This window comes from Cucurbita maxima, unplaced genomic scaffold, assembly GCF_002738345.1.
Source record: "Cucurbita maxima cultivar Rimu unplaced genomic scaffold, Cmax_1.0 Cma_Scf00001, whole genome shotgun sequence".
Taxonomy (NCBI): Eukaryota; Viridiplantae; Streptophyta; class Magnoliopsida; order Cucurbitales; family Cucurbitaceae; genus Cucurbita; species Cucurbita maxima.
In genome coordinates this window covers 8129325-8154016 of record NW_019272017.1, presented here as the reverse complement: position 1 = coordinate 8154016, position 24692 = coordinate 8129325, and the positions used below count along the sequence as shown (strand labels likewise).

The 24692-nt window shown below is 36.9% G+C and overlaps 2 protein-coding genes across 3 annotated transcripts; one reads left to right on the top strand and one right to left on the bottom strand.

Moving 5' to 3' along the window:
* Nucleotides 1-2039: 2039 nt before the first annotated feature.
* On the bottom strand, nt 2040-22307 carry LOC111488143. Of its 2 annotated transcripts, XM_023135806.1 has the most exons (11): nt 22303-22307; nt 11153-11159; nt 6142-6367; nt 5648-5731; nt 5090-5569; nt 4407-4542; nt 4118-4280; nt 3329-3457; nt 3049-3243; nt 2855-2977; nt 2040-2224 (listed from the first exon to the last, which is right to left on the bottom strand). In XM_023135806.1, exons 3-11 carry the CDS (start codon nt 6323-6325, stop codon nt 2129-2131), a joined length of 1590 nt encoding a protein of 529 aa, XP_022991574.1. In that variant the 5' UTR covers nt 6326-6367; nt 11153-11159; nt 22303-22307; the 3' UTR covers nt 2040-2128. The 2 variants fall into 2 exon arrangements, with proteins under 2 accessions (XP_022991574.1, XP_022991582.1); XM_023135814.1 differs by lacking the exons at nt 2855-2977; nt 11153-11159; nt 22303-22307 and having other exon boundaries at nt 6142-6518.
* LOC111488133 (phospholipid-transporting ATPase 3) lies at nt 9192-24285 on the top strand. The gene is made up of 27 exons (XM_023135796.1): nt 9192-9710; nt 9954-10019; nt 10806-10867; nt 11829-11910; nt 12075-12185; nt 13303-13380; nt 13565-13661; nt 14155-14261; nt 14593-14658; nt 15883-16004; nt 16110-16194; nt 16280-16357; nt 16452-16568; nt 16671-16820; nt 16900-17004; nt 18097-18239; nt 18696-18797; nt 18893-18956; nt 19032-19244; nt 20325-20490; nt 20648-20727; nt 20818-21057; nt 21648-21869; nt 22054-22221; nt 22381-22743; nt 22884-22990; nt 23622-24285. The coding sequence occupies exons 1-27, from the start codon at nt 9531-9533 to the stop codon at nt 23926-23928; spliced, it is 3681 nt and encodes a 1226-aa protein (XP_022991564.1). The 5' UTR covers nt 9192-9530; the 3' UTR covers nt 23929-24285.
* The last annotated feature ends 407 nt before the right edge of the window (nt 24286-24692 follow it).

Below are 24692 nucleotides of genomic sequence, written 5' to 3'. Positions count from 1 at the left end.
AGAAGGCAATAAAGACGTAAGAGAAAGATGACCTTTTTTATTTAAAAAAGAAATAACAGAATGATTCACATGACCCAGACGAGCATGCCATAAATCATATGAAGCACGTAAAGATTTATTTTTAAGGGCTGAAATAAAAGCAGAGTTGCCGCGCTCCAGCACATATAGCCCTCCATCTCTTTTACCGGTTGCCACCACCCTTCCTGTTTGATGATTCTGGATAGTAATAAGATTATTAGTAAATGTAACGGAGAGAGGAAAATCAGACGTTAATTTACTTATGGAAAGAAGATTTTTAGTGAGGTGAGGGACAACCAAGACATCTAATAAGTGAATATTTGGAACAGGAGAAAGAGTACCGATGTGGGTAATGGGTAGGGATGCACCGTTTCCTACAATCACAGAGTCCTTACCCGTGTAATTTTTAGACTGATCCAGAATTGATGGGTCGGCAGTCATATGGGCCGAAGCTCCAGTGTCCAAAAACCAATCAGCAGCATCGGGTCCAGCAATAGAACATGACGTGTTAAAGGCTTCAGCAAGGTGAGCATGAGAAGAATCAGGTCGAACATACCGTTGGTTGCAGCGGTCAGCATAATGGCCCTCTTTGCGGCATATTTGGCAATGAGGTGGTCGACGACCCTGACTTGAGTGGGTTCGTCCTCGATTAGAAGAGTTGTTTTTGTGAGAATAAGAACGACCTCGCTGGTTGGTAAAGGAAGCAGGGTGACTTTCATGGGTGCGGCCACGATTAGTGGCTATGAATGCTGTAGGAGTGGAGTCAGAGGACTCAAGGGAGCGCTGGAACAACTCAAAACTTTCAGTTTTAGAGACTAGATCTGCAAAACAGGGGATAGGGGTGAGAGCCATCTGAGCAGTAGAAAAAGCTGAAAATTCGGTGCCGAGTCCACGAAGGAACCAATGCACTTTATCAATGTCCTCGACGGGTCTGCCAATGGCATGAAGTTGGTCACAAATTTTTTTGAAGGCACGGGCATACTCAGCAACAGGTTTTGTGCCACGTTTCATCAACTGCAAGTCATCCTTGAGTCTCAGTTCACGAGCTTTTGACTGATGGCTGTACGTAGTTTCCAACGCAAGCCAAACATCACGTGCAGTAGAGAGACCAACGACAACAGCCATGGCTTCCTCAGTGAGAGAGGAGAGCAGGAGACAGAGAAGTCGTTGATCGGCTGCTCTCCATGCCAAATATTTGGGGTTGAATGTTGAGGAGGTTTCTGGTTCAAAGCGAGGTGGTGGAACCATAGTTCCATCGACATAGCCCAGCATGTCTTGACTCTCAAGAAGAGGGAGAAGTTGGCTTTTCCAAAGAAGATAATTGGAGGAAGAAAGTTTGATGGTGATCATATGGATTAGAGTATTGAAAGGAAGAAGATGATAACAAGATTCGGAAGCCATAGAGAAGAAAGGATCAGGGTTGTTAAACCGAAAGGGCTCTGATACCATGTAAATGTTTGATTAATCCACCACACCCAAATGGTGGTGAGAGTTCTCTTATTTATAATCATTTACAGAATACAGAAATAAGGTAAATTACAAATAATAAGGAAATAGCGATAAAAGGAAAGAATAATAAATGAATACAATATATTTGCATTTAGTAAAAGAGAAAATATGGTAACCCGTAATGTAAGGCAAATATCTAGATATTTGCCTTAATGAACGGTCAACTATCCTTAACAATCATACTTGTTCAATATGTGTTGTCTAGTCACCATTTTTACTTGCATGACCGGTTACCAAATCATCATGTCTACAATCATCGTGACTAAAATGTCAAAATGTACTATAAAGGATATTATTAATTGTCGATTATTTTTACTCGGTTCATATGCTATCAAAATTGTGATGGCTGCTTATTAACTTTTAGCTTGCAATATTGATTTTTTTTTTTTTAAATTGTTTACGGTGCGAGCATGCGTTGTCAACAAGTCAAACTTTTATATTGTGATTTGTTCATTGGATTAGAACAAAGGTCACATCGTCATTCTACTATCACAAAAATACAATTGTGAAACTGAGCATTATAACAGGCTGTACGGTGTTATTTTTTATGGAAATTGGTTGAAGCTGGCTGCATAGAAACCATCTTAGTTTACAGGATCTCTTAACCCATCCCCAACTGCTGGTAATTTACATAATCAATTCCGTTTAGTCTAATACAACATAAGATCTCTTCTGGCAGTTCTTCAGATTTGTTCCCCTGTTTCACAACCCAACACGAAGTAAGAAAAACAGGACAGTTTTTAGATCTTACAATAAAAGAGATAAAAACGGTAAGAGTCCAAGTCCACCGCTACAAATATTGTTTATTTTGGACTCATAACATATCGCTGTCAACTTCACGATTTTTAAAATGTGTATGTTAGGGAGAGGTTTCCACTCCCTTATGAGAAATGCTTTGTTCTCCTCTCCAACTAATGTGGAATCTCACAATGTAGATATTTCCGCTTTGGTTCGTTACGTATTGTCGTCAGCCTTACGGTTTTTAAAACGCGTCTGCTAGTGAAAGGTTTCCATACCCTTATGAGGAATGTTTCGTTCCCCTCTCCAACTAATGTGGGATCTCACAATCCACCTCCCCCCCCACCCCTCTTGAGGTCCAGCGTCTTTACTGGCACACCACTCGGTGTCTGATTCTGATATCATTTGTAACGGTCCAAGCTCACTGATAGTAGATATTATCCGTTTTAATCCATTACGTATTGCTGTCAACCTCAAAGTTTTAAAACGCATCTGCTAGAGAGAGGTTTCCAAACTCATATAAGGAATGTTTTGTTCCTCTCTCCCATTGATGTGCGATCTAACGAAAACATTGTTACAAGAAACTTGCCTGAATTGTGAGGCCAACATCCAAAATGCAGCACTTGAGTCTATCAAGAAACGCTTCAAAACCTTTCCTTGATATGTAACTAAATCTGTGCATATCCAAGTCGATTTCCAAGTAGTTTTCTCCCTGTAATTCATCACTTCCTTCATATGAGTCATTCCAAATCTGTCTGTAAAGCAATAAAAACCAGAACCTACCGAGTAAAATTCATGTTGGGGACGCGAGAGGACGGGCTTTTCATTGTAAGCCTGCATAAGCTTCCGCTGTGCAGTGCTCATTGAAAGATCCTCCACGTTTGCAACTCGCCCCAAAATTTTCAATCTTTCCCTAAAGGGTACTACAGTGTCTACTGGAAAACCCTTCACCTTTTCAACTTCATCATCAATCATCTTCTGTTTTTAGAGTTTTACATTTCATGAAACAAGTTATTGAAGATAAAGAAGGATTGAATGGGAATCTGCAAGTACCGAGTCTTACCCTGATATTTTCTTGAAAATGAGATGAAAGTTCCTTGGCATATGCATCAGAAAGCTTAAAGTACAAGACGATACTCATCCCTTCTCCATCGGTATCTCCATGAAAAATTGCTGCAGGATACAATGGAATCTGAAGAATCCAGTATTACAAGATCAAAGCTACAAGAATACAAGAATCCAAGGCAATATAAGAAAGAAAAGTACTCAAATACGTTCAAATATCTATAATAATAAAGGGAGCTAAGGTGGGGCTGTCAAACACCAAGCAGTTATAGCGAACCATGTATCAGGCCAAGCCCACCGCTAACAGATATTATCCTCTTTAAGCTTTTCCTGTCGGAGTTCTCCTCTTTTTAAAACGTGTCTAATTGGGAGAGGTTTTGTAACAGTACAAATATTGTCTTTTTTAGGTTTCCCTTTCGGGCTTCCCCTTAAAGTTTTTAAAACGTGTCTGCTGGGGAAAGGTTTTCACAACCTTATAAAGGGTATTTCGTTCTCCTCTTCAACCAACGTGGGATATCACAAGTTTCCACATCCTTATAAGGAATGCTTCGTTCTCCTCTCGAACCAACGTGAAATCTCACAATCCACCCCCTTCGGGGCTCAGCGTCCTCGCTGACATACCGCTCGGTGTTTGAATCTGATACCGTTTGTAACAGTCCAAGCCCACCGCTAGTAAATATTGTCCTCTTTGAGCTTTCCCGTTTGGGGTTCCCTAAACCACATCCCTATAAGAATGGTTTGTTCAACCATGTACATTTATCACAGCACAGGCAAGGCATGGATTTACCTGAACATTCACGACAAGGATAGGTGGAAGTTTTCCAGAATAATTAGCCACAGGAAGTTCGACAAATCGAGCGATGTGATCCACTTTCCGATGGGACAAGAACACATCAACTCCAAATGGACAGTAAGCAGCATGACTGGGAGCAAACTCTTTCTTCTTGTCCCTGCAAATTTGTAGGATTATTTTGCAGTGTTAGAATGAAAGAATCAGATCATTGCTTTTGGTTTTGCGAGATTGAGCCAGGATCATTGATGCAATGATGAAATCATAGAAAGACTTTGTTACTTACTTTGCATAGTTTACTCCCCGAACTTTAAAACTATCTGGCTCAATATGTGACCAACAATCTAGCATTTTCTTTTCAGCTGGGCAAAAGGGTACTTGAGAACCTGCTATAGGTCTTCGTAGAAGCGCTTTCGACGAAACTGAAAGAAACAGAAGAAAACAAAGACTAAATCACTCCAAATTTGAAGAAATCTAAAAGATTATATGAGATCCCACCTCGATTGAAGAAGGGAACGAAACATTCCTTGTAAGGTTGTGGAAACTTCTCCTTAGTAGACGCGTTTTAAAACTTTGAGGGGAAGTCTAAAAGGGAATGCCCAAAAAAGACAATCTCTGCTAACGGTGGACTTCGATTGTTACAACTTGTATTAGAGTCAGAAACCGGACGGTGTGATAGCAAGGATGTTGGACTCCAAGGGGGTGAATTTTGAGATCTCACATCGGTTGGAGAGGGAAAAAACATTTCTTTTAAGGGTATGGAAACTTCTCCTTAGCATACACGTTTTAAAACCTTAAGGGGAAATCCAAAAGGGAATGCCTAAAGAAGACAATATCTATTAGCAGTGAGCTTGGGTTGTTACCGTTCACGCACCAACGCACCATGGGAACGGAAAGAAGGAAGGATGCAGTTATCAAAAACAAGACCAGTAAGGCAGAATATAAAACATATACTTCGTGAACACTCACATAAAGCAGCATTGGGGTTTCCTTCTTTCCACTTGAACGACAGTTTCAAGGCTGCCTTTTTCAGTCCACTTGGAGGACTAGAACTTGGTGATTTTCTCTTTTCAACAGAGTTCATTGTTGATGCAAGACAAGGCAAGCAGTTGCTTGGTAAAATCCCACAATTATCCAATATTCCAACGTCTTTGGCAGAGCTTTCACCAGCAGTGGAGGAGATCTCGTCGACGAATACCGGTTCGTTCGCCTTGCTCGAGCGTCCATAACCCTTAAGTTGGGGTTCTGCATCATCTGGATTCATGGCCTGAGAATGTGAATCCCTTGCAACTTGACTCACAGAATGTACTCTTCCTGAATTTCCTGGTCTATGAATCTGATCGATGGTCGCGCTATGTCGATTCACATTAAGATCTCCATGATTAGCATCTCCAGAAGACGAAACGCTTGACGTTGATGTACCTTCAAAGCTATTAATTGACTGTATGTCTGCAGGAACTCAGAAGGTTCGCAATGGAAGAATAAGAAAACTTCCCATCAGAACAACATATTCAAAGGAAAACTTACCATCAGGAACACTTTGGTAGTCTTCGTCACAATCCGATTCAAATTTTGCAACTGTATCAAACCAGGCCTCATCAGAACTTCCAGCTGAAACACCACAAATGATACAGATTCAGATAAAGAAAAAAAAAATCCAGGAAATGAATTATATGATGCTTGAAGTTATAACAGCATTTGAAGACAAGCTCATTATTCCATCGTTTCAAAATGTATATGATATCATGACAGACAAAATCCTCAGCATATGATTCAAAAAACATATCTCAGCATATGATTCATAAAACATATCTCAGCATATGATTCATTAAATTAGCTCATTTCCTGAACCTGGATCAGATAGAAATTGGTTGGAATCGCCAATGAGCTAACATTTCTGGAATTAAAAGGAAAACCCCATAAAAAACAAGTAATAAATCTCAACCAAACAACCAAAAAGGGAAAAATCAAACTTCCCCTGGAGAAATAAAACATGTAAGGAGAAAGAAAAAGGAAAGAACCTTGAAAAGTGGGATTGGAAAAGGAGCGGTGGTCAATCGGATTGGAGCGGCGCGATCCATCGGAGAGGGTAGAAATTGCCGTCGTTTTGGAAGCTTTCCTCCTTCTCCGGCGGTTCTTCCTCCTGGAAGACTTCTTAAATTTGGCTCTGACACAGCCCTCCGGCGTGGAAACGCAGGCACCCATGTCGGCGAAGCAATAACACAAGTCCCCTGAGTTTTTTTCTTTTATTTAATATTATTATGGCTTTTGGCAACGAAAATTTGGATCATTCTTTGGATGAGTGCGTATGAGGAACGTGAATTAGGAAATTGGGGAGCACTAGCATTGGCGACGGAAAGACGACAGCCTAAGAAGCCATTTGAAGGAGGAGACCAATCGAGGGAAGGTTTCCGGAAATAAATAGATAATGATATTAATAATAAAGGGACCCACGAGATTACACGTGGCATATATTGATTTGCATAAACCTATGGAACCCTAAACGCGGCTGCTACAGCTGACCACATACTATAATATCTTTCCTCTCTAGCTTTCTTCTATATTTTTACAAAAAAATTCAATTCTATGTATTATTTTAAGAGTTTAAACAACGAAAAAAAAAATCTAATAATAATTGTCTTAAAATGGGTCATTCTTGTCTTCTACTCTCGAGATTACTCGCTAACATACCACTTGGTATCTAATTCTGATATCATTTGTAACAACTCAAATTCACCACTGCTAACAGATATATCTGTTTTGACCCATCACATATCGTTATCACCCTTACGATTTTAAAACGTGTCTACCATGAAAAGGGTTTAACTCTACTCCAACCAATACATCGCAATGTCCGGTGACTAACTATGATACCATTTGTAATAGTCAAATTCCACCACTAGTAGATATTGTAAGCATGATGAAATACTTCTTAAACATAATTCGACGAGTTTAGATTCTTACCGCCACATCGTTTATTTCTAACAAAAATTTATGTTACTCTTAAAAGTTTAGGAGTAGTTTTTAAACGCGATAGTAAGGTAATTTTTTTTTTTCATTTTTTAAAAAGATTTAAATGGATTTTTTTTTTTTTTTATTTATTAATTTAGTGATTTAATTAGCAAAGAAACTTGATTGACGTGCACGTAGGGTAACAGCTAGCAAGAAATACAATGAATGAATAGGAATAGGTTACCCATCGATCCATCGGAGGGGCAAGTTTCTTTGCCTTTAAAGGCAGCCACGTTTTTATTTTTCATCAATAATTGGGAGCGTATACTGTATTTTATTTTCTACAACAAACGAAATTGTTTGTTTATTTAAAGTGAATGAATGACATTTGAATATTAAAAGCTTTCATTTAATTACAACGAAAAAAGTTGGGAGCTTTAAATCAACTTTAATGGCATTAAAAGGGTAATAGCAGGAATTGGATGGTGGCAGTTGCCTGTGTGTGGAGGTGGCCCCTCTGTTTTTTAAGCTCAGAAAAGGGCCAATAAAAGCATGATTGAAGGCTAATGGATATTTTTCTTCAATAATACTCTTTTCTGTATTATTTAGGTTGACCAAGATTGTCCCTTTTTTCCCACCTGCATATAAATGAAGGCTCTATAAGGCTCAGGAGGAGTAATGAATACACAGACAGGTCTCACGTGTGGTTCAACAAAAAGTTGGCACAAGCGGTATAGACAGACAAAGAACACTGCCCATGTCTTTCTTTAACGTTGGACTGTCGATTGATGGCGTCGGTGAGGGCTGTGGTGGAAGAGGAAGAAAAATAGTTTTCACTCTTTAAAAGTGAGAAGTAATGTGTCCATGTTGTCGGAGAATGTCGGAATTATTTAATGTCGAATTTTGAGTATGAGACGTTATATACGGTCTATTTCTTGGTGAGTTGGTGATGACCGGTCGTAAAGAATGGATGTTGCAACTGTTCACCCATGAACCCCAAATTGCTCAGCTTGTGAAATTGGTTTCGAGTGAGGCGCATTTTGATAATGACAACAAGATTAATAGTGTCACGATCGTACATTTTCAATATTGTGACGTTATGATTTTGATGCGCTCGTGATAAGTCTTAAGGGAATTCAAGTCACATATTCATTTTTCGCTTGTCTCTATGGCTTCCTCGAACCTTAAGCAAGATTTGTCTTGGCCAATTGAACACAACTCATGCGGAATCTAAGCTTGATCGACCACACACCCTCATGTGTGCGTGTTCAATTGTTTATGACTCTATCCAACTTGTCTTTGCAATATGTCAAGTCGTTCGGCTCGACCTTACTTCTACTTAAAGCCAAAGTCTTTTACATGCAACACGACATCTCATGTGATTATCTTGGTTCCCAAATAACAGAACCAACAAATCTTAATGTCATCTCAAGGCTTGGGATGTTATTAGGCATAGAAATTTTCATCTAGAATAGACCCCATGTGTTGTTCATATCACTGGAACATCTATTCATCCAAGTTCTATGGAGGCATTGGAGTCTCCCATGTCTATTCTTGAATAACCCATTTCAAAGGAACTCATCCCAAGACACTCGTCTTGTAATGTAGCTCGCTTAGGACACAGGGTAGCTCGCTGTGAAACGTGTACGTGCCACATGGTAGCTCGCTTAGGACACAAGACCATGAGTGGTGGCACGTTGACACTATGTCTTCCCCTAGGAGACATTTTGAGACATTCTTCATTTGACAGGTGTATATATGATTTAGATAAACGATCATATGATTTCGTGGAGCGTTCATTTGATATTCAATGGACACAAAATTTGGCGAGCCTTTGTATTTCATATGAATAGACTTACCTCCAGAGCTGCATGTCAAGACTCTTTCAAAACGTAACATTTGAGGTTAATGTCCTACGCTTAGTCAATGGTAATTAATATAATGTTTTTAATTAATATAATTAACGGTAATACAATGGAAATTACGAAGTTTGAGAAGTACGGTGTCTTACTGGACCAGTCCATAAGACCGCCAACTGCTTCCGTTATCTGTATAAAGCGAGGGAGCGGGACTGAAGCTCACGCGCGCCGTCTGTCTTTCGTTTATAGAAAAACCGTTGACAAGCCGCCAACTTCCGGTTGCACAACCACGCGCTTTCCTAGTTCGGTACCCCACACGATGGGTCGAAGGGCATGACGTGGCGGTCGTGACTGGGGAAGGGAAAGGGTCAATATTGGAAAACTACGCCTAACAAGAGGGCTAATAGTTCCATCGTGAAGGGCGCTGTATCTCCTCCGCGTTTCACCGTCGATTGAACCACCGGAGTTTGATTACGCCGCTGGGGGAGCTTCTTCTTCTTCATCTTCTTCATCTTTTTCATCCTCTTCTTGTAGATTATCTTCTAGAACCGCCTCGGTGACGCCGGATCGGGAGGCCTTGCTGCAATTGGAGCGAGGAAATGAGTGGATGGGATAGGGTTAGATCATCGAGTTCGAGATTTAGCCGCGGTAATTCTGCAATGACGGAGAGGACCTCCTCTTCTAACACGGTTCGACTTGGCCGAGTCCAGCCGCAGGCTCCTGGACATCGTACCATCTTCTGTAATGATCGCGACGCTAATCTCCTTGTCAAATTCAAGGTTTGATCATTTCTAAGTTCTGTATTGATTCGTTTTTTTTCTTTTGGCGTCGTCGGTCACGATGTAGATGCAATGCGGACCTTGATTTGATTTGTTACAACTCTTGGAACTTGGCATTGGCTCTCAAATGTTTCTCCATTTATCTTCAGCCAATGTGCTCGTTAGCATATCTTTAGCCAATGTTGTATAGTTCTAACTTCATCCCATGGATTTGAATGGCTGTCAATTTGATGTTATTTACAGGGGAATTCGGTCTCGACGACGAAGTACAACTTCTTCACCTTCTTTCCGAAAGGGTTGTTTGAACAGGTAACTAATTTTGAGCGTCCCAGGTCTATATACTGTTTGTTCAGTTTGTTACTTCGTTAGGCCTTTTCTTTTGGTTGGGAGGATGCGAGTGATTGAACTTAGAAAAAGTTTACACAAAAGTCATTATGGCTAGTCTCGTAGATGAAAAATGAACAAGTATTTTACTAATGCAAACTGGAGTGGAAGTGCTAATCATACTATTGGTCCAAGAACAAGATATATTGGAAACGATAAGTTATTATTTTGTTATTATTAGGAATTTCGGTTTTTGAAGTGAGTGGCGATAACATGCTCTGTACTGGATTTACGTGTAATTATCTTTAGGAATTGGAATATTTTAGGAAGATAGACTCATATGACGATGTTCAGTGGTACTTTTGTGTGATCAAATGATGGTTTGACCCAACTTCATTGTACTACTACTATCTATTACTTATTTTCGTTCTTGAGTTCATACTATTACTGTTTATATTTACGTTAACGTTGTATCTGCCATTATTATTATTTTTTTCTTTAAATGGGAAAGTTAAATTGTATATCCCAAAAGAACACAGGAAAAAGGAAGGGAAGATCAGTCTTCTCCAAACTTAGGCCAAAGGAATCACAATAATAATAAATAAAAAACAATTCCAATTGGCATTCTTAAAAAATGTTACAAAATTGCCTCATCGTTATTATTTTATTTTTGTTTTTGCCATTTACAACTTTAACCCAGCTACCATAATCACTTTTTTGAAACGTTACATTTCTGATTAGAGTTCTGTATTTTTTTTTTTTTTTTGACAGTTCAGGCGTGTGGCTAACCTATACTTTCTTACCATCTCAATCTTATCCACCACACCCATCAGGTTGGTTAATAGCTGGATAGGCATATTTACATTTGGTAGCATTCCCCAGTTGCACTTTACATTGTTTCTTAATAATTGTTTGATGTGTAGAAGATGCCATGTTGGTTGTTTTAGCTTATTCTTATTGTAGTTTAAAATTTGTAATTGCTAAGTGGTACACCATGCGCATTCATGAGATCTTGATTAGGTGATTCAGTATATTCTAGCATGTGGTAAAATTCATTAGAAAGTCTCAGACATTTCAAATTTGGCTGAGGAAAGAAGGGTCCTGTTAGCTGATTACTGAAAGCTAGGCGGTGATTTTTCATTCGAACAATAGAAAACTTCTTTTACTTAATGCCTTGCAGTCATCATCTAAAGATGAAAGCAAAGATCTTTTCCTTAAACACCTATAAATTTATTTTATGGAAAACGTGGTTGGGAAGAACAGGAGAAGTTTCCAATTTGTGGAGAGAAATTGTAACTTTCTTTGGGAGTTCACTGTTGCCGTTTTTTCCTCTTGAAGATGTCGCAATGGTCCAAAAAAAAAAAAATACTGAACCCTTTTGATTGTGCTGGTTGGAGAATTGTTTTGTAACTCCCTTGGTTTGTATGGGCTTCTAACCGTGTCCATGGTTATTTTTTCCAATGGAGTTTAGAAAAAAGAAGAAGACAAGAAATAGCTGACCTTGCCTTTGTGACGAAGATTGTGCTTATTTTGTACTTTCTCAAGGCTTGGTTTTTTTTTTTCTTTTTTTTTTTTTTTTNAAAAAAAAAAAAAAAAAAGGAAAAAAGGAAAAAAGGAAAAAAAAGTTTGTTAATTATGAGAAAGAAAACTGAATGTTGCTTTAAAAATTTTATATTGTATTCTTGCTTTTAATCTATTGATTTATTTTGTTGGAGTTTCATAGTGTTAAATAAGGGTTGGGGCCATTGAATATTGTTGTAGTAATCACATTTTTAATTATTATTCATTGTGCAGTCCTGTGCATCCAATTACAAATGTGGTCCCTTTAAGTCTGGTTCTTCTTGTCTCTCTCATTAAAGAAGCATTCGAGGACTGGGTGAGTGCCCTAACTATGTGGTTCCCTTCCAGTTATTTTGACTCTGACGCTGTAATTTTCTACCAACCAATCTCTATGTAAAAAAAAAAAAAAAAAAAAAAAAACAGTGCATTGAATTCGTACCTTCTTTGTTTATCCCATGACATTTTAATCATGCCATGCAGAAACGATTCCAGAATGATATGGCAATTAATAATAATCTCATAGATGTGCTACAAGATCAAAAGTGGGAGAGTGTTCCTTGGAAAAGGTTGCAGGTTGGGGACATTGTTAGGGTGAGTGCCTTTTTATTTTATTGCTAACCTCAGCTTTCATTTGTTTTATCCTCTATCTCGATTTTGAATTTTTGGAAAAAAAAAAAAAAACCCTTGAAGAACAAGTTTGTCATCAGATAGGAGTTTGTTTCCCTTCCTTTATGATTTGACAGTGATACTTTAATTTATATTTATGTGTTTTCTTTGTTTTTAATCACTAATCAACCCATAAATTAAGTTGATGTGTTATGATACATTTCATCTTATATCAATGCTTTTATCACTCCCCTTGACTTATGAGCTTAGAAATTAGCGTAAGACCCAATAAGTAATTAGTGACGAAGGTAATGGACAGTACAAGATTTGATCACAAGACCACCATACTATGTTCAATCACACTATTGAACCCAAATTATTAGGCTGATGGATGATGATGAATTTAATCATATATCAATGCTTTAATAATATATAGTATAACTAGGTTTTAAAACCTAGAGTTTCCTCAGTTTAGAATATTTCTAACGATGATCTCTTCTTTCATCCCTGTTACCTTTCACATTCACTTGCTGCCCTTCAAAGTTGTATGGCCTTTGGGTTTGATGGAACAGGTAGGCATAGTAGAGCATTGGGTTGTCATTGAACTAATCATATATAAGATGAAGGTGAATGGTGGGTATAGCTGCTGTCATGCAAGATTGGTTGAATGGGGGGCAATAGCTTTTGCACTCTCTACAGATTTTGATGAAAATCTTATTAAAAAAAAAAGGACTTTGATGAAAGCTTGAATAGAAGGTCACAAAAGGATTTTTCTTAATCATTTGGTAGGCTTTATTCTTTTGGATGGAGTCCTTGTTTGTATAGTTAGTTTAGGTCTATTTGGCTCCTTTTGTTGGGTTGTAATTTTATATACTCTTCTGCATTTTTTTTTTCTTTTTTTTTTTCTCAGTCTCAATGAAATTTTGATTTTATTCTTAAGAAAAAAATATATAGAATTCGACTACAAAAGGAGGTTCCACAAAGGAGACTACCCAGAGGACAGTGGTTGAGAAAGGGAGACGAAGTATTTGAGCTCTCTATAGATTGGGTCTCCCCATAGTGTGACCTTTAAACTTCCATTGAGATAATGTCATTGATGCAGGTTCGGCAAGATGGATATTTTCCTGCGGATATTCTTTTCCTTGCTAGTACAAATCCAGATGGTGTCTGCTACATTGAGGTTCTCTTTTCTGTCTCATTTCCCATTTAAGTTCTTTTAGTTTTGATTACATTAGGTTTTTTTTTTTTCCCTTCTGTTCATTTTAAATAAGCGCTGGTCTAATAATGGTGATAAATTCAGCCTTCCAGAAAGTTAAAATGTTAGGATTTTTATTGATTTATTTATATTTAATTTTTGGGCTTAGACTGCTAACCTGGATGGGGAGACAAATTTGAAGATTAGGAAGGCCCTGGAAAAGACGTGGGATTACCTGACTCCAGAGAAGGCATCTGAATTTAAAGGTTCACAATCTATATGTACTTTTTATCATCTTGTGGGTTTTGCGGCTATTTTCGTCATGAAATGATTATGCATTTCTTGATTACTTTATGGTCCAGAAACTGATTATAGAAGAATACAACGAGGACTAGCTGAAGGCTGAATGTCTGTATGTTGACTTAATAACGTTAAATGGTGTGAATAAGAAGCAATTCTTAACACTTTTGATGACAAAAATATAATTAATAGATAATTAAGAAAATGGAAAATATCTCCTTTATGTTCGGTTTGCTGTCTCAAGGTACGGATGGATCTCTTGGACACATTGACTATTCAATTCAAGTTTAAGTTGTTTAGTTATTTTGAGTCTTTGCTTTCTTATACTCCGAGTAAACAATGTCATTGATAATGCTAATGATCTATAGTTCCATGTATGATTTCGTTTCTTTAGTTTTCTTTGTGCATCTTTTAGATTCAAGAGAAATAATAGTTATTCTTTACCTTTTCAAAATGCAGGTGAAGTACAATGCGAGCAACCAAACAATTCACTCTACACTTTCACAGGCAATGTTATAATTCAGAACCAAACGTTACCTCTCAGCCCAAACCAACTTTTATTGCGAGTACGAATTATTTTTTTCCTATCAATGCTACAACTTGGCTTCTTGCTGTTGATGTGTGCTTTTATGAATCTTAAAAAAGTTGATTTTGGTCCAACCAAATAGGACTTCTTTCTCCATAGAAACCATTGTGATAAAAACTTATTTTCTATTTTCCCATCCAAAAAAAGTATATATATATATATATTTTCTATTTGTGAGGGCAACTTTTGCTTTCACCATTTCTTCGTTCTTGATTTAATTAGTTATGCTTGGCAAGTGCTTTCTTGTTTGCATATTTGCTTAACTATATTAACCGCTAACTTCTATGCTTTCTCAATATGATGTTTTACAGGGATGCAGTCTCAGGAACACTGAGTATATAGTTGGGGCTGTTGTTTTTACTGGCCATGAAACAAAGGTCTGTTATCCTGTATCAATTAATGGACATTACTTGATCTCTATAATAACGTTATTATGGTTTAGGTGCCAAAGGTTATTTTCTTGATTTCATGGTTTATTTTGAGAGGTTTAAGATTTAAGGGTTGAGCTCAAGTTATTGGAATCAATAATTTTTTTTTTTTCTCATGGGATGTCTAGAAGGACATTAACATAAAAGAGTTACTGAGGAAACACATGAAGATTTGGAATGTATATGGAAAAAATTTCACGATGTGAGCACCTTATCAGAAAGAGCTTTTGTAACTTCTCTATATTTTTATATTTGCACAGTGGTTTGATTTTTATTTTCTTCTTCAGTAGGTTCAGACCAGACATTGATCCCCTTGCCTTTGCAATCACTTTGATGAGATTTACTTGTCAACTTTGAGTTGAGGGGAGTACTGTGTATCAGCTTGGGAAGTAGGTAGTCAAAATGGTGTAAGGGAATCTGGTTAGCCTTAACCTTACGTACGACAAGTGATTGAAAAGAGACCAATAAGGAGAGAGAGTAGTTAGTTAAGTCCTGCATCTATGAAGAAATAGGTTACGGCCAGAGAGGAAAGACGGTGAACCTTTTGCTCTTCTAACGTAAGCTCCAAGGCTTCACACCAAGTCTTCACTGACATAATATGCATGCTTAAGTAGGGTCAGGCAGAACCGTTGTTGCCTGATGTTGTATGACACAAGCTGGACGAAGGAATAGAGACTAGATGGTGGCTTGAGCAGGAGAGCTTGGAACCGCTCAGCTGCCCTTCATATGTACTTCCATTTTCCTGTTAATAAAAATCTTATAGAATCTTTGATCAACATATTAAAAGTGGGTTTATAATGATTAATCCGGTTTGTACCCCATTTAGAGTGCCTCTGGTGGCAAGAGCTTGGATCTCTTGGAGATATCCTCTAATGATATGTGTTCCACCATTATGTGGAAAATTTAATGATTTGAAGCTTATCGTCTCTCGGAGTTGGTTTGGGGTCGTGCAAAGCCTCCTTCAAGATTAGTGTAGTGGGGTGGGCCATGATAAAGTAGGGTGGAAAAAAATAATCAACCTGGGCTCTTTCAGTGTTACTTTCCATCCCATTTTGTATGCACTTCTTTTTTAACATCCTTACCTCTTAACTTATTGGTTTTTTTCCTTTTCTTGGTTGAACTTCGATGATGCTGGTTATATAAGAACTCTGTTTGGAATAAATAAATATGCAGGTTATGATGAATGCTATGAATGTTCCCTCCAAAAGGAGTACCCTAGAAAAGAAACTTGACAAACTTATACTTACACTATTTGCTACTCTCTTTATGATGTGTTTGATTGGAGCCATTGGCAGGTATGATTAACTTGATTCGTTTTGTTGATAAGTTCTCTACTCATTCTTTTTCAGTTTCTGTCGTTGATGGTTTATTCTATTTCTCTGGTGCTTTGGAATTTGTAGTGGCGTGTTTGTAAACCAAAAGTACTACTACCTAGCTCTTGATAAGGGAGGGGAAAACCAATTCAACCCTCGCAATCGATTCCTGGTAACTTCTTCATATGGTTAATTTTTTTCTTTACTTTTGTTCATCTTATTTTTGTTCCGTTGATTCTGAACTATGACTTCCACAGGTTGTTGTTTTGACCATGTTTACTCTGATTACTCTGTACTCGACAATTATTCCTATTTCTCTATATGTTTCCATTGAGGTGTGTAATATGATCTCTTATTTAATTAATCCTGCATTAGTAATGCACAGACTCATCTATTAGGACTTATTTTCCCTCTCTACGCAATTTTCAGATGATCAAATTTATTCAATCAACACAATATATCAACAAGGATCTGAATATGTTCCATGCTGATAGCAATACCCCTGCACTGGCTAGAACTTCTAATCTGAACGAAGAACTTGGACAGGTAAATATTTACTTGAACAAATATTTTAGAAGCATTATGGAAATTTTAACCTTTTTCTCAAAGATCGTATTTCACTCATTTTAAATTGTGGCTTTTGATCAGGTAGAGTACATCTTTTCAGATAAAACTGGTACTCTTACTAGGAATCTAATGGAGTTCTTTAAGTGTTCAATTGGTGGAGAGGTTTATGGCACTGGTATCACTGAAATAGAGAGGGGAATTGCTGAGCAGAATGGCTTGAAAGTGGAAGAGGTTTGTGTTCTATACCACATACATAGTGATGAATTGTGATATAAGACCAGTTCAACTTAAAGAGTATTTTTTTTGGCAGGTGCACAAATCAGCAAATGCTGTACAAGAAAAGGGATTTAACTTCGATGATGCTAGGCTTATGAGAGGAGCATGGAGAAATGAACCCAACTCTGATCTTTGTAAGGTATTTTAACTATTCTTAATCAAACTAAAATAATGTGCTCAGTCAGGAGTGTTGACCAACCAACACCCACACATTTTTTTTTTATTCTAAGCTTTGCACCTTCAACGTAACATTTGGGACACCATCTAGTTTATGAGGTTTTAATTATGTACGAGTTCTTGATTTTGGGGTTTTTTCTTTTTACCTTTTTCTTCTTATTGATTGGACTGGTTTTATAATCTCTCTCATTCTCTCTTATATGTTGTATTTATGTTCTTTGAATTACTATGCTAGCCATTCCTTTCAAGGACAAGAAGGGAATGTTTTGGAGGAATTTAGTTCTTGTTTTTTTTGTGTTCAGTTTGGCTTGAAAGAAACCATTAGACCTTTGGTTCCAAGGAAAGAGTCTAGGTTTTTCTTGAGAATGCTCTTTATCTTATTTTTTCATGTTGTTAATTGAATTCTCATTCCTTCTTATAGTTTTGCTTTACTTTTGTCCAATTGGGTGGAGATATTTAATGTAACTCTTTGGATTGGTGCCGTTTCCCCCCTTTTTGTAAACTTCATACATCAACGAAAATATTCTTATAAGAAAAAAAGGAAACGTGCCACTGAAAGACTATTAAGACAAAGATGGGTTGTCAAGAACGTAAAGAAGGCAGGATGAGTAGTTGGTTACATCTAGCATGGGAATACATGAACGGTAGTTGGAGTCAAAGGCTATCTTATAATTTCCTCATCTGGGAACCCTATGGAGAAGGATCATGTTGGGAAGGGAAAATCCATGGATCGACCCATCATTTTCTTATTTTATGATTTCATTGGAAATCTTATCAAGACAATTCATATTTAATATAAAAAGAATTTATATGGTTCACGTTGAACTTGCAATTGTTCATGAATTGAGGTTTTACGATTATGATTAATATATCTAAAGAAATTGGGAAATATCTCGTAGGATAAACTTTTAATAAGGACAGTGGAACTTGATGCATTTTCTTTGTATTGATAGAGTGGTTGTTGTATTTGAAGCCTTGATACATGCCATATTGGCTTACCAGGTGCGATGGCTTGCAAAAAATAACTAATAATGATGTTATGTTTATTTATTAGGAATTTTTCAGATGCCTTGCTATTTGTCATACTGTACTCCCTGAGGGAGACGAATCCCCAGAAAAGATCATTTATCAAGCTGCATCACCTGATGAGGCTGCCTTAGTAACTGCGGCTAAAAACTTTGGCTTCTTCTTTTACAGGTTTGAACATCGAATGCAAATATGTTCCATGAATTGAGGGACAATTTTATCTTGAGTTTATTAAAATAACAACAGATTCCAGTTAATTCTGTCTCGTCTCTACTTGGGCATTATGTTAGTCTTATAGTGTGGTGGTTGAAACTCATGCATTTGATACTTGTCTACTCCCAGTCCCATGAGGCTTTTCCTTCATGTAGCTTTGGCAAAGGGTTGAAGGATTTCCTTCCTCTTCAATTACTACACTCATTGGAAGAGGATTTTACTTGTAAATATTTTCGATGTTGATTGTCGCCATAAAAATGTACCCTTGGCAATTGGCATTGTATGACATGCTGAACTTCAATTAAGGAATGTATATTCTTCATTCTGATTTTGGGACTAATTATAGATGAATTTTCCCAATTGTATTGTAGTAAAATCAGGTAGTAATTTCTGTCCCACTTTCTATTTTCTCAGGCGCACACCTACTACAATATATGTTCGAGAATCTCATGTTGAGAAGATGGGAAAAATCCAAGATGTTTCGTATGAAATTCTCAATGTACTTGAGTTCAATAGGTTGGCATACTGTATTTCCTTCAATATACTTCAAACCGATATAATTTTACTTGCAACTATATAAATTTATCAATTCTATTTGCTGTTGATAACAGTGTAAGGAAGCGTCAGTCTGTTGTGTGTCGTTATTCTGATGGTAGGCTTGTCTTGTACTGCAAGGTAATCTTTTAATATTTTTCAATTTAGCTTTCTGGTCATCAGATTTATTGATATGTGGTTAATTACACTGACCAGGGTGCTGATACCGTAGTATATGAGAGATTGGCTGGTGGAAATGATGATTTGAAGAATGTAACTAGGAAACACTTGGAGAAATTTGGATCTTCCGGTTTGAGAACCCTATGCCTTGCTTACAGAGATTTGCATCCTGACGTGTATGAAAGCTGGAATGAGAAGTTCATTCAAGTTAAGTCTTCATTAAGAGATCGTGAAAAGAAATTGGATGAGGTGGGTTAAGTAATTATGCTGTTTCTGTTCTCGTAGTGAAGTATGCCTTTGCCCTTTTTGTCTTTATTTTTCCCTTCCACCCCCCGGCTAACTGCAAAATCCATGTTGAGGCCATTCACCATCTTAGGACATGCCCTTGATCCAGTTTTTGTTCCTTGTGGGAAATTGTGTGTTTGTGTCATCTCCTATTATTCAGACTTATATTCAAAAGAGGAAAGTAAAACGAACAACCTTGGTGCTAGGTAGTGAAACCCCACTCATAGAGCAACAAAGAAAAAATATCATTCCAATGGTTAATACTCATAAAAGGCTATATAATTACAAAATTATGTCATTCTCTGCCCTTTTGTAACTATAGGTTATAGACCCTCATGACGAACTGGAGAAATCTCTTGTAATTACTCTCAGATGAAATTTTGTAATCTATTTCATCAATCAATGAAACGGTTTCTGTTTCTTATAAATATATATACATATATCATCTCTATTCTTGAAGAAGTGTGATTACTCTACTAATCAGAATCTTATAATATTTTGTCTCAGTTAATATGTGAGCATTACTCGTATTGTTTAATGGCATAAAAGTTTATCTGTCCATGTGTATGATTTCTACCATCCTGGTGGTTGACAGCGCTTTATAGTTCATGTATGGAATGGGAAAGTTACACCACTTTCACCATTAACCTAGAGTGAAATTAAAGGTGTTCTTGTAATCCCTTTTGGTTTGCGGAGGGGACACCTTGCACCTTGTCCCTTTGCCCGTTAGGCTGTTGGGTTGGTTTATTTTGGAATGAAGTAGTTTTGTTTCTTATAAGAAAAAAAAGAATGGAATGGGAAATAAAGTGTTATTTCAAACTTTAGTTGTAATAATTGCAAGAACTTCTTCCTTTGTGTTAGTCCATTTAATTGAAGAGTTGATGGAATTAATTTGGAATCTCATATCTGTCTTTTGACTATTGAATGAATTCTTGTTAAATTTCCTTTAAAGGAGAACTTCCTTCTTCATGGAATTGTGGAGCCAGATTTTATTTCATGATGATATGGAGTTCTCACGTAGAAATTGTTAAAAAAAAAATTCAGGTTGCAGAACTTATAGAGAAAGACCTTATTTTGATTGGCTGTACTGCTATAGAAGATAAACTTCAAGAAGGAGTACCAAACTGTATACAGACGCTTTCTCGAGCTGGTATCAAGATTTGGGTGCTAACAGGAGACAAGATGGAAACTGCTATTAATATAGCTTATGGTAAGTTGACATTTTGGCAATAGCTACAACTCCATTCATCAATCCCATCACCCCCTACCAAGGGAAAAATAAAATACAACAATGCACACGAAGTCAATAATTTGATAGTTATATTATTCATAATTATTTGATTATCTTTAGTTCCCATCTTTTTCAGCGTGCAATTTAATAAACAATGAAATGAAGCAATTTATTATCAGTTCAGAAACGGATGCAATCCGAGAAGTTGAAAACAGGGTAATCAGCTAGCATTTTTTATTAGTGACTTCCTTACATGTTGGTCATTGTTATCAGCTATGTTACTACTAATACTTTCTTTTTTGTTAGGGTGACCAAGTAGAACTTGCACGTTTTACTAGAGAAGAAGTAAAAAGGGAACTGAAACATTGTCTTGAGGAAGCGCAGCGGTGTTTACAATCTGTGTCTCCACCAAAATTAGCACTTGTTATAGATGGAAAATGTTTGATGTATGCATTAGATCCAAGTCTGCGAGTTACTTTACTAAGCTTGAGCTTGAATTGTAGTTCAGTTGTTTGCTGCCGGGTTTCTCCTTTGCAGAAAGCGCAGGTTAGACATCCTTCAGGAATTTAACTTGTTATCCACGACATGCTCCATTTTTTATTTTTTAATATTATTTTTCCGCTTACCCAAGAAGTATATTGCTTTTATTTAGATTTGAGAAAGAGAGTGACATATATTCTTTTCTTTTATTAAAATATTATGCATGTATGTTTCAGAGAGTTGCCCTTTGTGTGTAATACTGGTGGTATTATTGAGTGATAGTTCAACTAATAATTGAATGCCTTGCTTTTATATGATATGAATGATATGATAGCTTTTAAGTAACTCAATCATTATGGGTTGGCTCAACGGTCAAAGCTCATGCTCCTCCAACATGATTAAATCATGGTTACTAGTTTTTTTATGCTAGATGATGTCTGGTCACATAATTCTTCTGTAGGATAAGTGAAAGCATGAAACTATACAAAAAAGTTTAAAATATTTAAATAAGAAACCCACATTTATTGAAAGAAAATAAAAGATAAACTGGGTTTTTCATTCATAAAAGCACTAAAAGCTAGAGAACCCCCCTCTCTTTTCTTTTCTACTGTATGGGGAAAAAAACTTTTCAGTCACTGTGTAATCATCTCTTTCAGGTGACAAGTCTGGTGAAGAAAGGTGCACAGAAAATAACACTCAGTATTGGTGATGGTGCTAATGATGTTAGCATGATTCAAGCATCTCACGTGGGCGTTGGAATAAGTGGACAGGAGGGAATGCAAGCAGTGATGGCTAGTGATTTTGCTATTGCTCAGTTTCGCTTTCTCACAGATTTACTTCTTGTACATGGGCGATGGTCATATCTTAGAATATGCAAGGTTCTAACATTTTTTTTGCGTTTTAAGTACTCTACTCTCTATAGTTGGCTGGTTGTGACATTTATGACATGTTTGAAAGTGATTTTGGTATGGTTAAAATCATTTATGTCATGTTCAAAATCACTTTCAAACATGTCTTTTTTTATGAGACTTTTACATAATGAATGCACTTGTTCTGTGGCAGGTCGTCACGTACTTCTTTTACAAGAATCTTACTTTCACTTTAACTCAGTTTTGGTTCACCTTCCAAACCGGATTTTCTGGTCAAAGATTCTATGATGATTGGTTCCAGTCGTTGTATAATGTCATATTTACCGCCCTACCTGTAATAATTGTTGGACTATTTGACAAGGTACTGCATTCTTTTTTACTACTTTGCTCATAGCATGTACTGCTCTGCTATTGAAGAGATGCCTATAGTTCGTGGAGAATGTCTTTTGTTTCGTTAAGATGAAATCTATCCTTGAACTCTCCCTATAAATTATTTTATTTTTTTGTCTTTTTTTGTCAGGATGTCAGTGCTTCCCTATCCAAAAAGTACCCTGAGCTCTACAGAGAGGGAATAAGAAATGCATTTTTTAAGTGGAGAGTTGTGACAACTTGGGCTTTCTTTTCCATCTACCAATCTTTAGTCTTTTATTTTTTTATAACCGTTTCTAGTTCCAGCAGTCAATCGTCATCTGGCAGGGTGTTTGGTCTGTGGGATATCAGCACGATGACTTTCACATGCATTGTAGTGACTGTGAATTTGCGTCTGCTTATGATCTGCAATTCAATTACCCGGTGGCATTACATTACGGTTGGGGGAAGCATTTTAGCTTGGTTCCTATTTATTTTCTTATATTCTGGTATTATCACACCACATGATAGGCAGGTTAGTTTTGTTGCTTTTTTTTTTTTTTTTTTTTTTTTTTTTTTTTTTTTTTTTTTTTTTTTTTTTTTTCTATATATATTTACTTTTACCTTTACTTTTTTCTTTTAATACTCATTTTATTATTGCCCCTTTTGCTGCAGGAAAATGTATATTTCGTCATATATGTCTTAATGAGTACATTATACTTTTATGTAGCTGTTCTTCTTGTCCCCATTGTTGCACTTCTCTGTGATTTCGCGTACCAAGGGTATGGATTCTCTAAACTCTTTTGCTACTTATGGTTAGGAAATACATCATGTGATTTTCTCGTTTCTTAAGCTTTTTTTCTACGTTATATTTAGGGCTGCAACCCATGTAAGCTTTTTGCAGAGTCAAGATTTGTAGGGTAATTGTTTTTTGACTTTTGATCTGTGTTAAGAAAAGGTCAAGAACTCCAGCTTGAAAGCACAATAAAGTTTGATATCTACACAACGAAGCAAGCTTCCACTACAAAACAGAAATTTTAGGAAAGTCCAAGCAATATGCATGCATATATTCATAGAAGGATATTTGCCATCAGATGGTTGGCTGATTGGCCAACCTTGGCCTGTTTTGTCTTGGATTGACAAACTAGACTAGACAATTTGGCATAACCTGTCTAGCGAATTTCTTTTTCCCAAACGGACTGATTCTCATTCTGAAATTCCCTCTTGTTTAACATCAAAGTTGCTAATGTTATGGAATTTTCTACCGTCACAGATATAGTAATCTGTTAACAATTTCTTGTGTTCAGATCATTAGATGAGATAAGATGACGATAGTGAGTCAACTTATTATTGCAATTTTTGTTCTATTGCTAATATAGTTTTCATGGACAATTTTTTTTTGTGTGGATACAGCATTCAGAGATGGTTTTTCCCTTACGATTATCAGATAGTACAAGAAATACATAGACATGAACCTGAAGGCAGAGGTACGGCAGGATTGCTGGAGATTCAGAACCATCTTACACCGGAGGAGGCAAGAAGTTATGCCATGTCTCAACTCCCTCGAGAATTATCGAAGCACACTGGCTTTGCTTTCGACTCACCTGGCTACGAGTCATTTTTTGCCGCACAGCTTGGTATTTATGCCCCACAGAAAGCATGGGATGTTGCTAAGAGAGCCAGTGTGAAATTGAGGCCAAAGAATAGGGAAAAAAAGTGAGGTAGAATTTATCATTTTTGTACAAAAATTTTCATATCAATAGTAGACCCCAGAAAAATCCTTAGTATTAGCTTTGCTGTGCCATATTTTAGCATTTGATTTTGCAGCATATCATTTGGTTCCACTTTGTCCCATTAGTTGTCATTCTTCCTCCTGAGAGACTAGTGGTTATCAGGAATGAAATGGGTATATATTGATATGTTGATGTAGTTTTAATGCCAAATGAAATTGTAATTTTTTAACTGGTCGGATTGTAGCTATCCATAGGAAGAACCTGTCACCATGAACCTTTCTCATGCGCTAGATAGTACACATATTGTAATTCTCAATTTCAATGGATTATATCCTCTTCACCTCCATCATAATCCTCCTCATCACCTTCACAAGTCTACCAAAAGTTCTAATCCCCAGATTGATTATAGACCAAAAACTCATGAACTTGTAAGTTATAGCGATAAGGTTTCTGTTAATCTTTTTTTTGTTTGATAGATTTCTGTTAATCTACGTTTCTCAAGGTTTATTTAAAATCCAGCTGATTCAGTTTTTTTTTTTTTTTTTTTCCTTCCTTTCCCAACATATCCATAGACAAATTTTAAGAACTCATATAATGTAATTTTGAAATTTTAAGAACATTAATTATAAAAGTTTTGGTTAAATTATAAGAAAATAGGCTTGGAGCTGTGGCGGTGGGGCTGTTTCTAGGGATTTTAACCGTCGGCTCGCCACCACCGGGGAAAACAACAAGCTGGCCCTGGCCAGCAGCT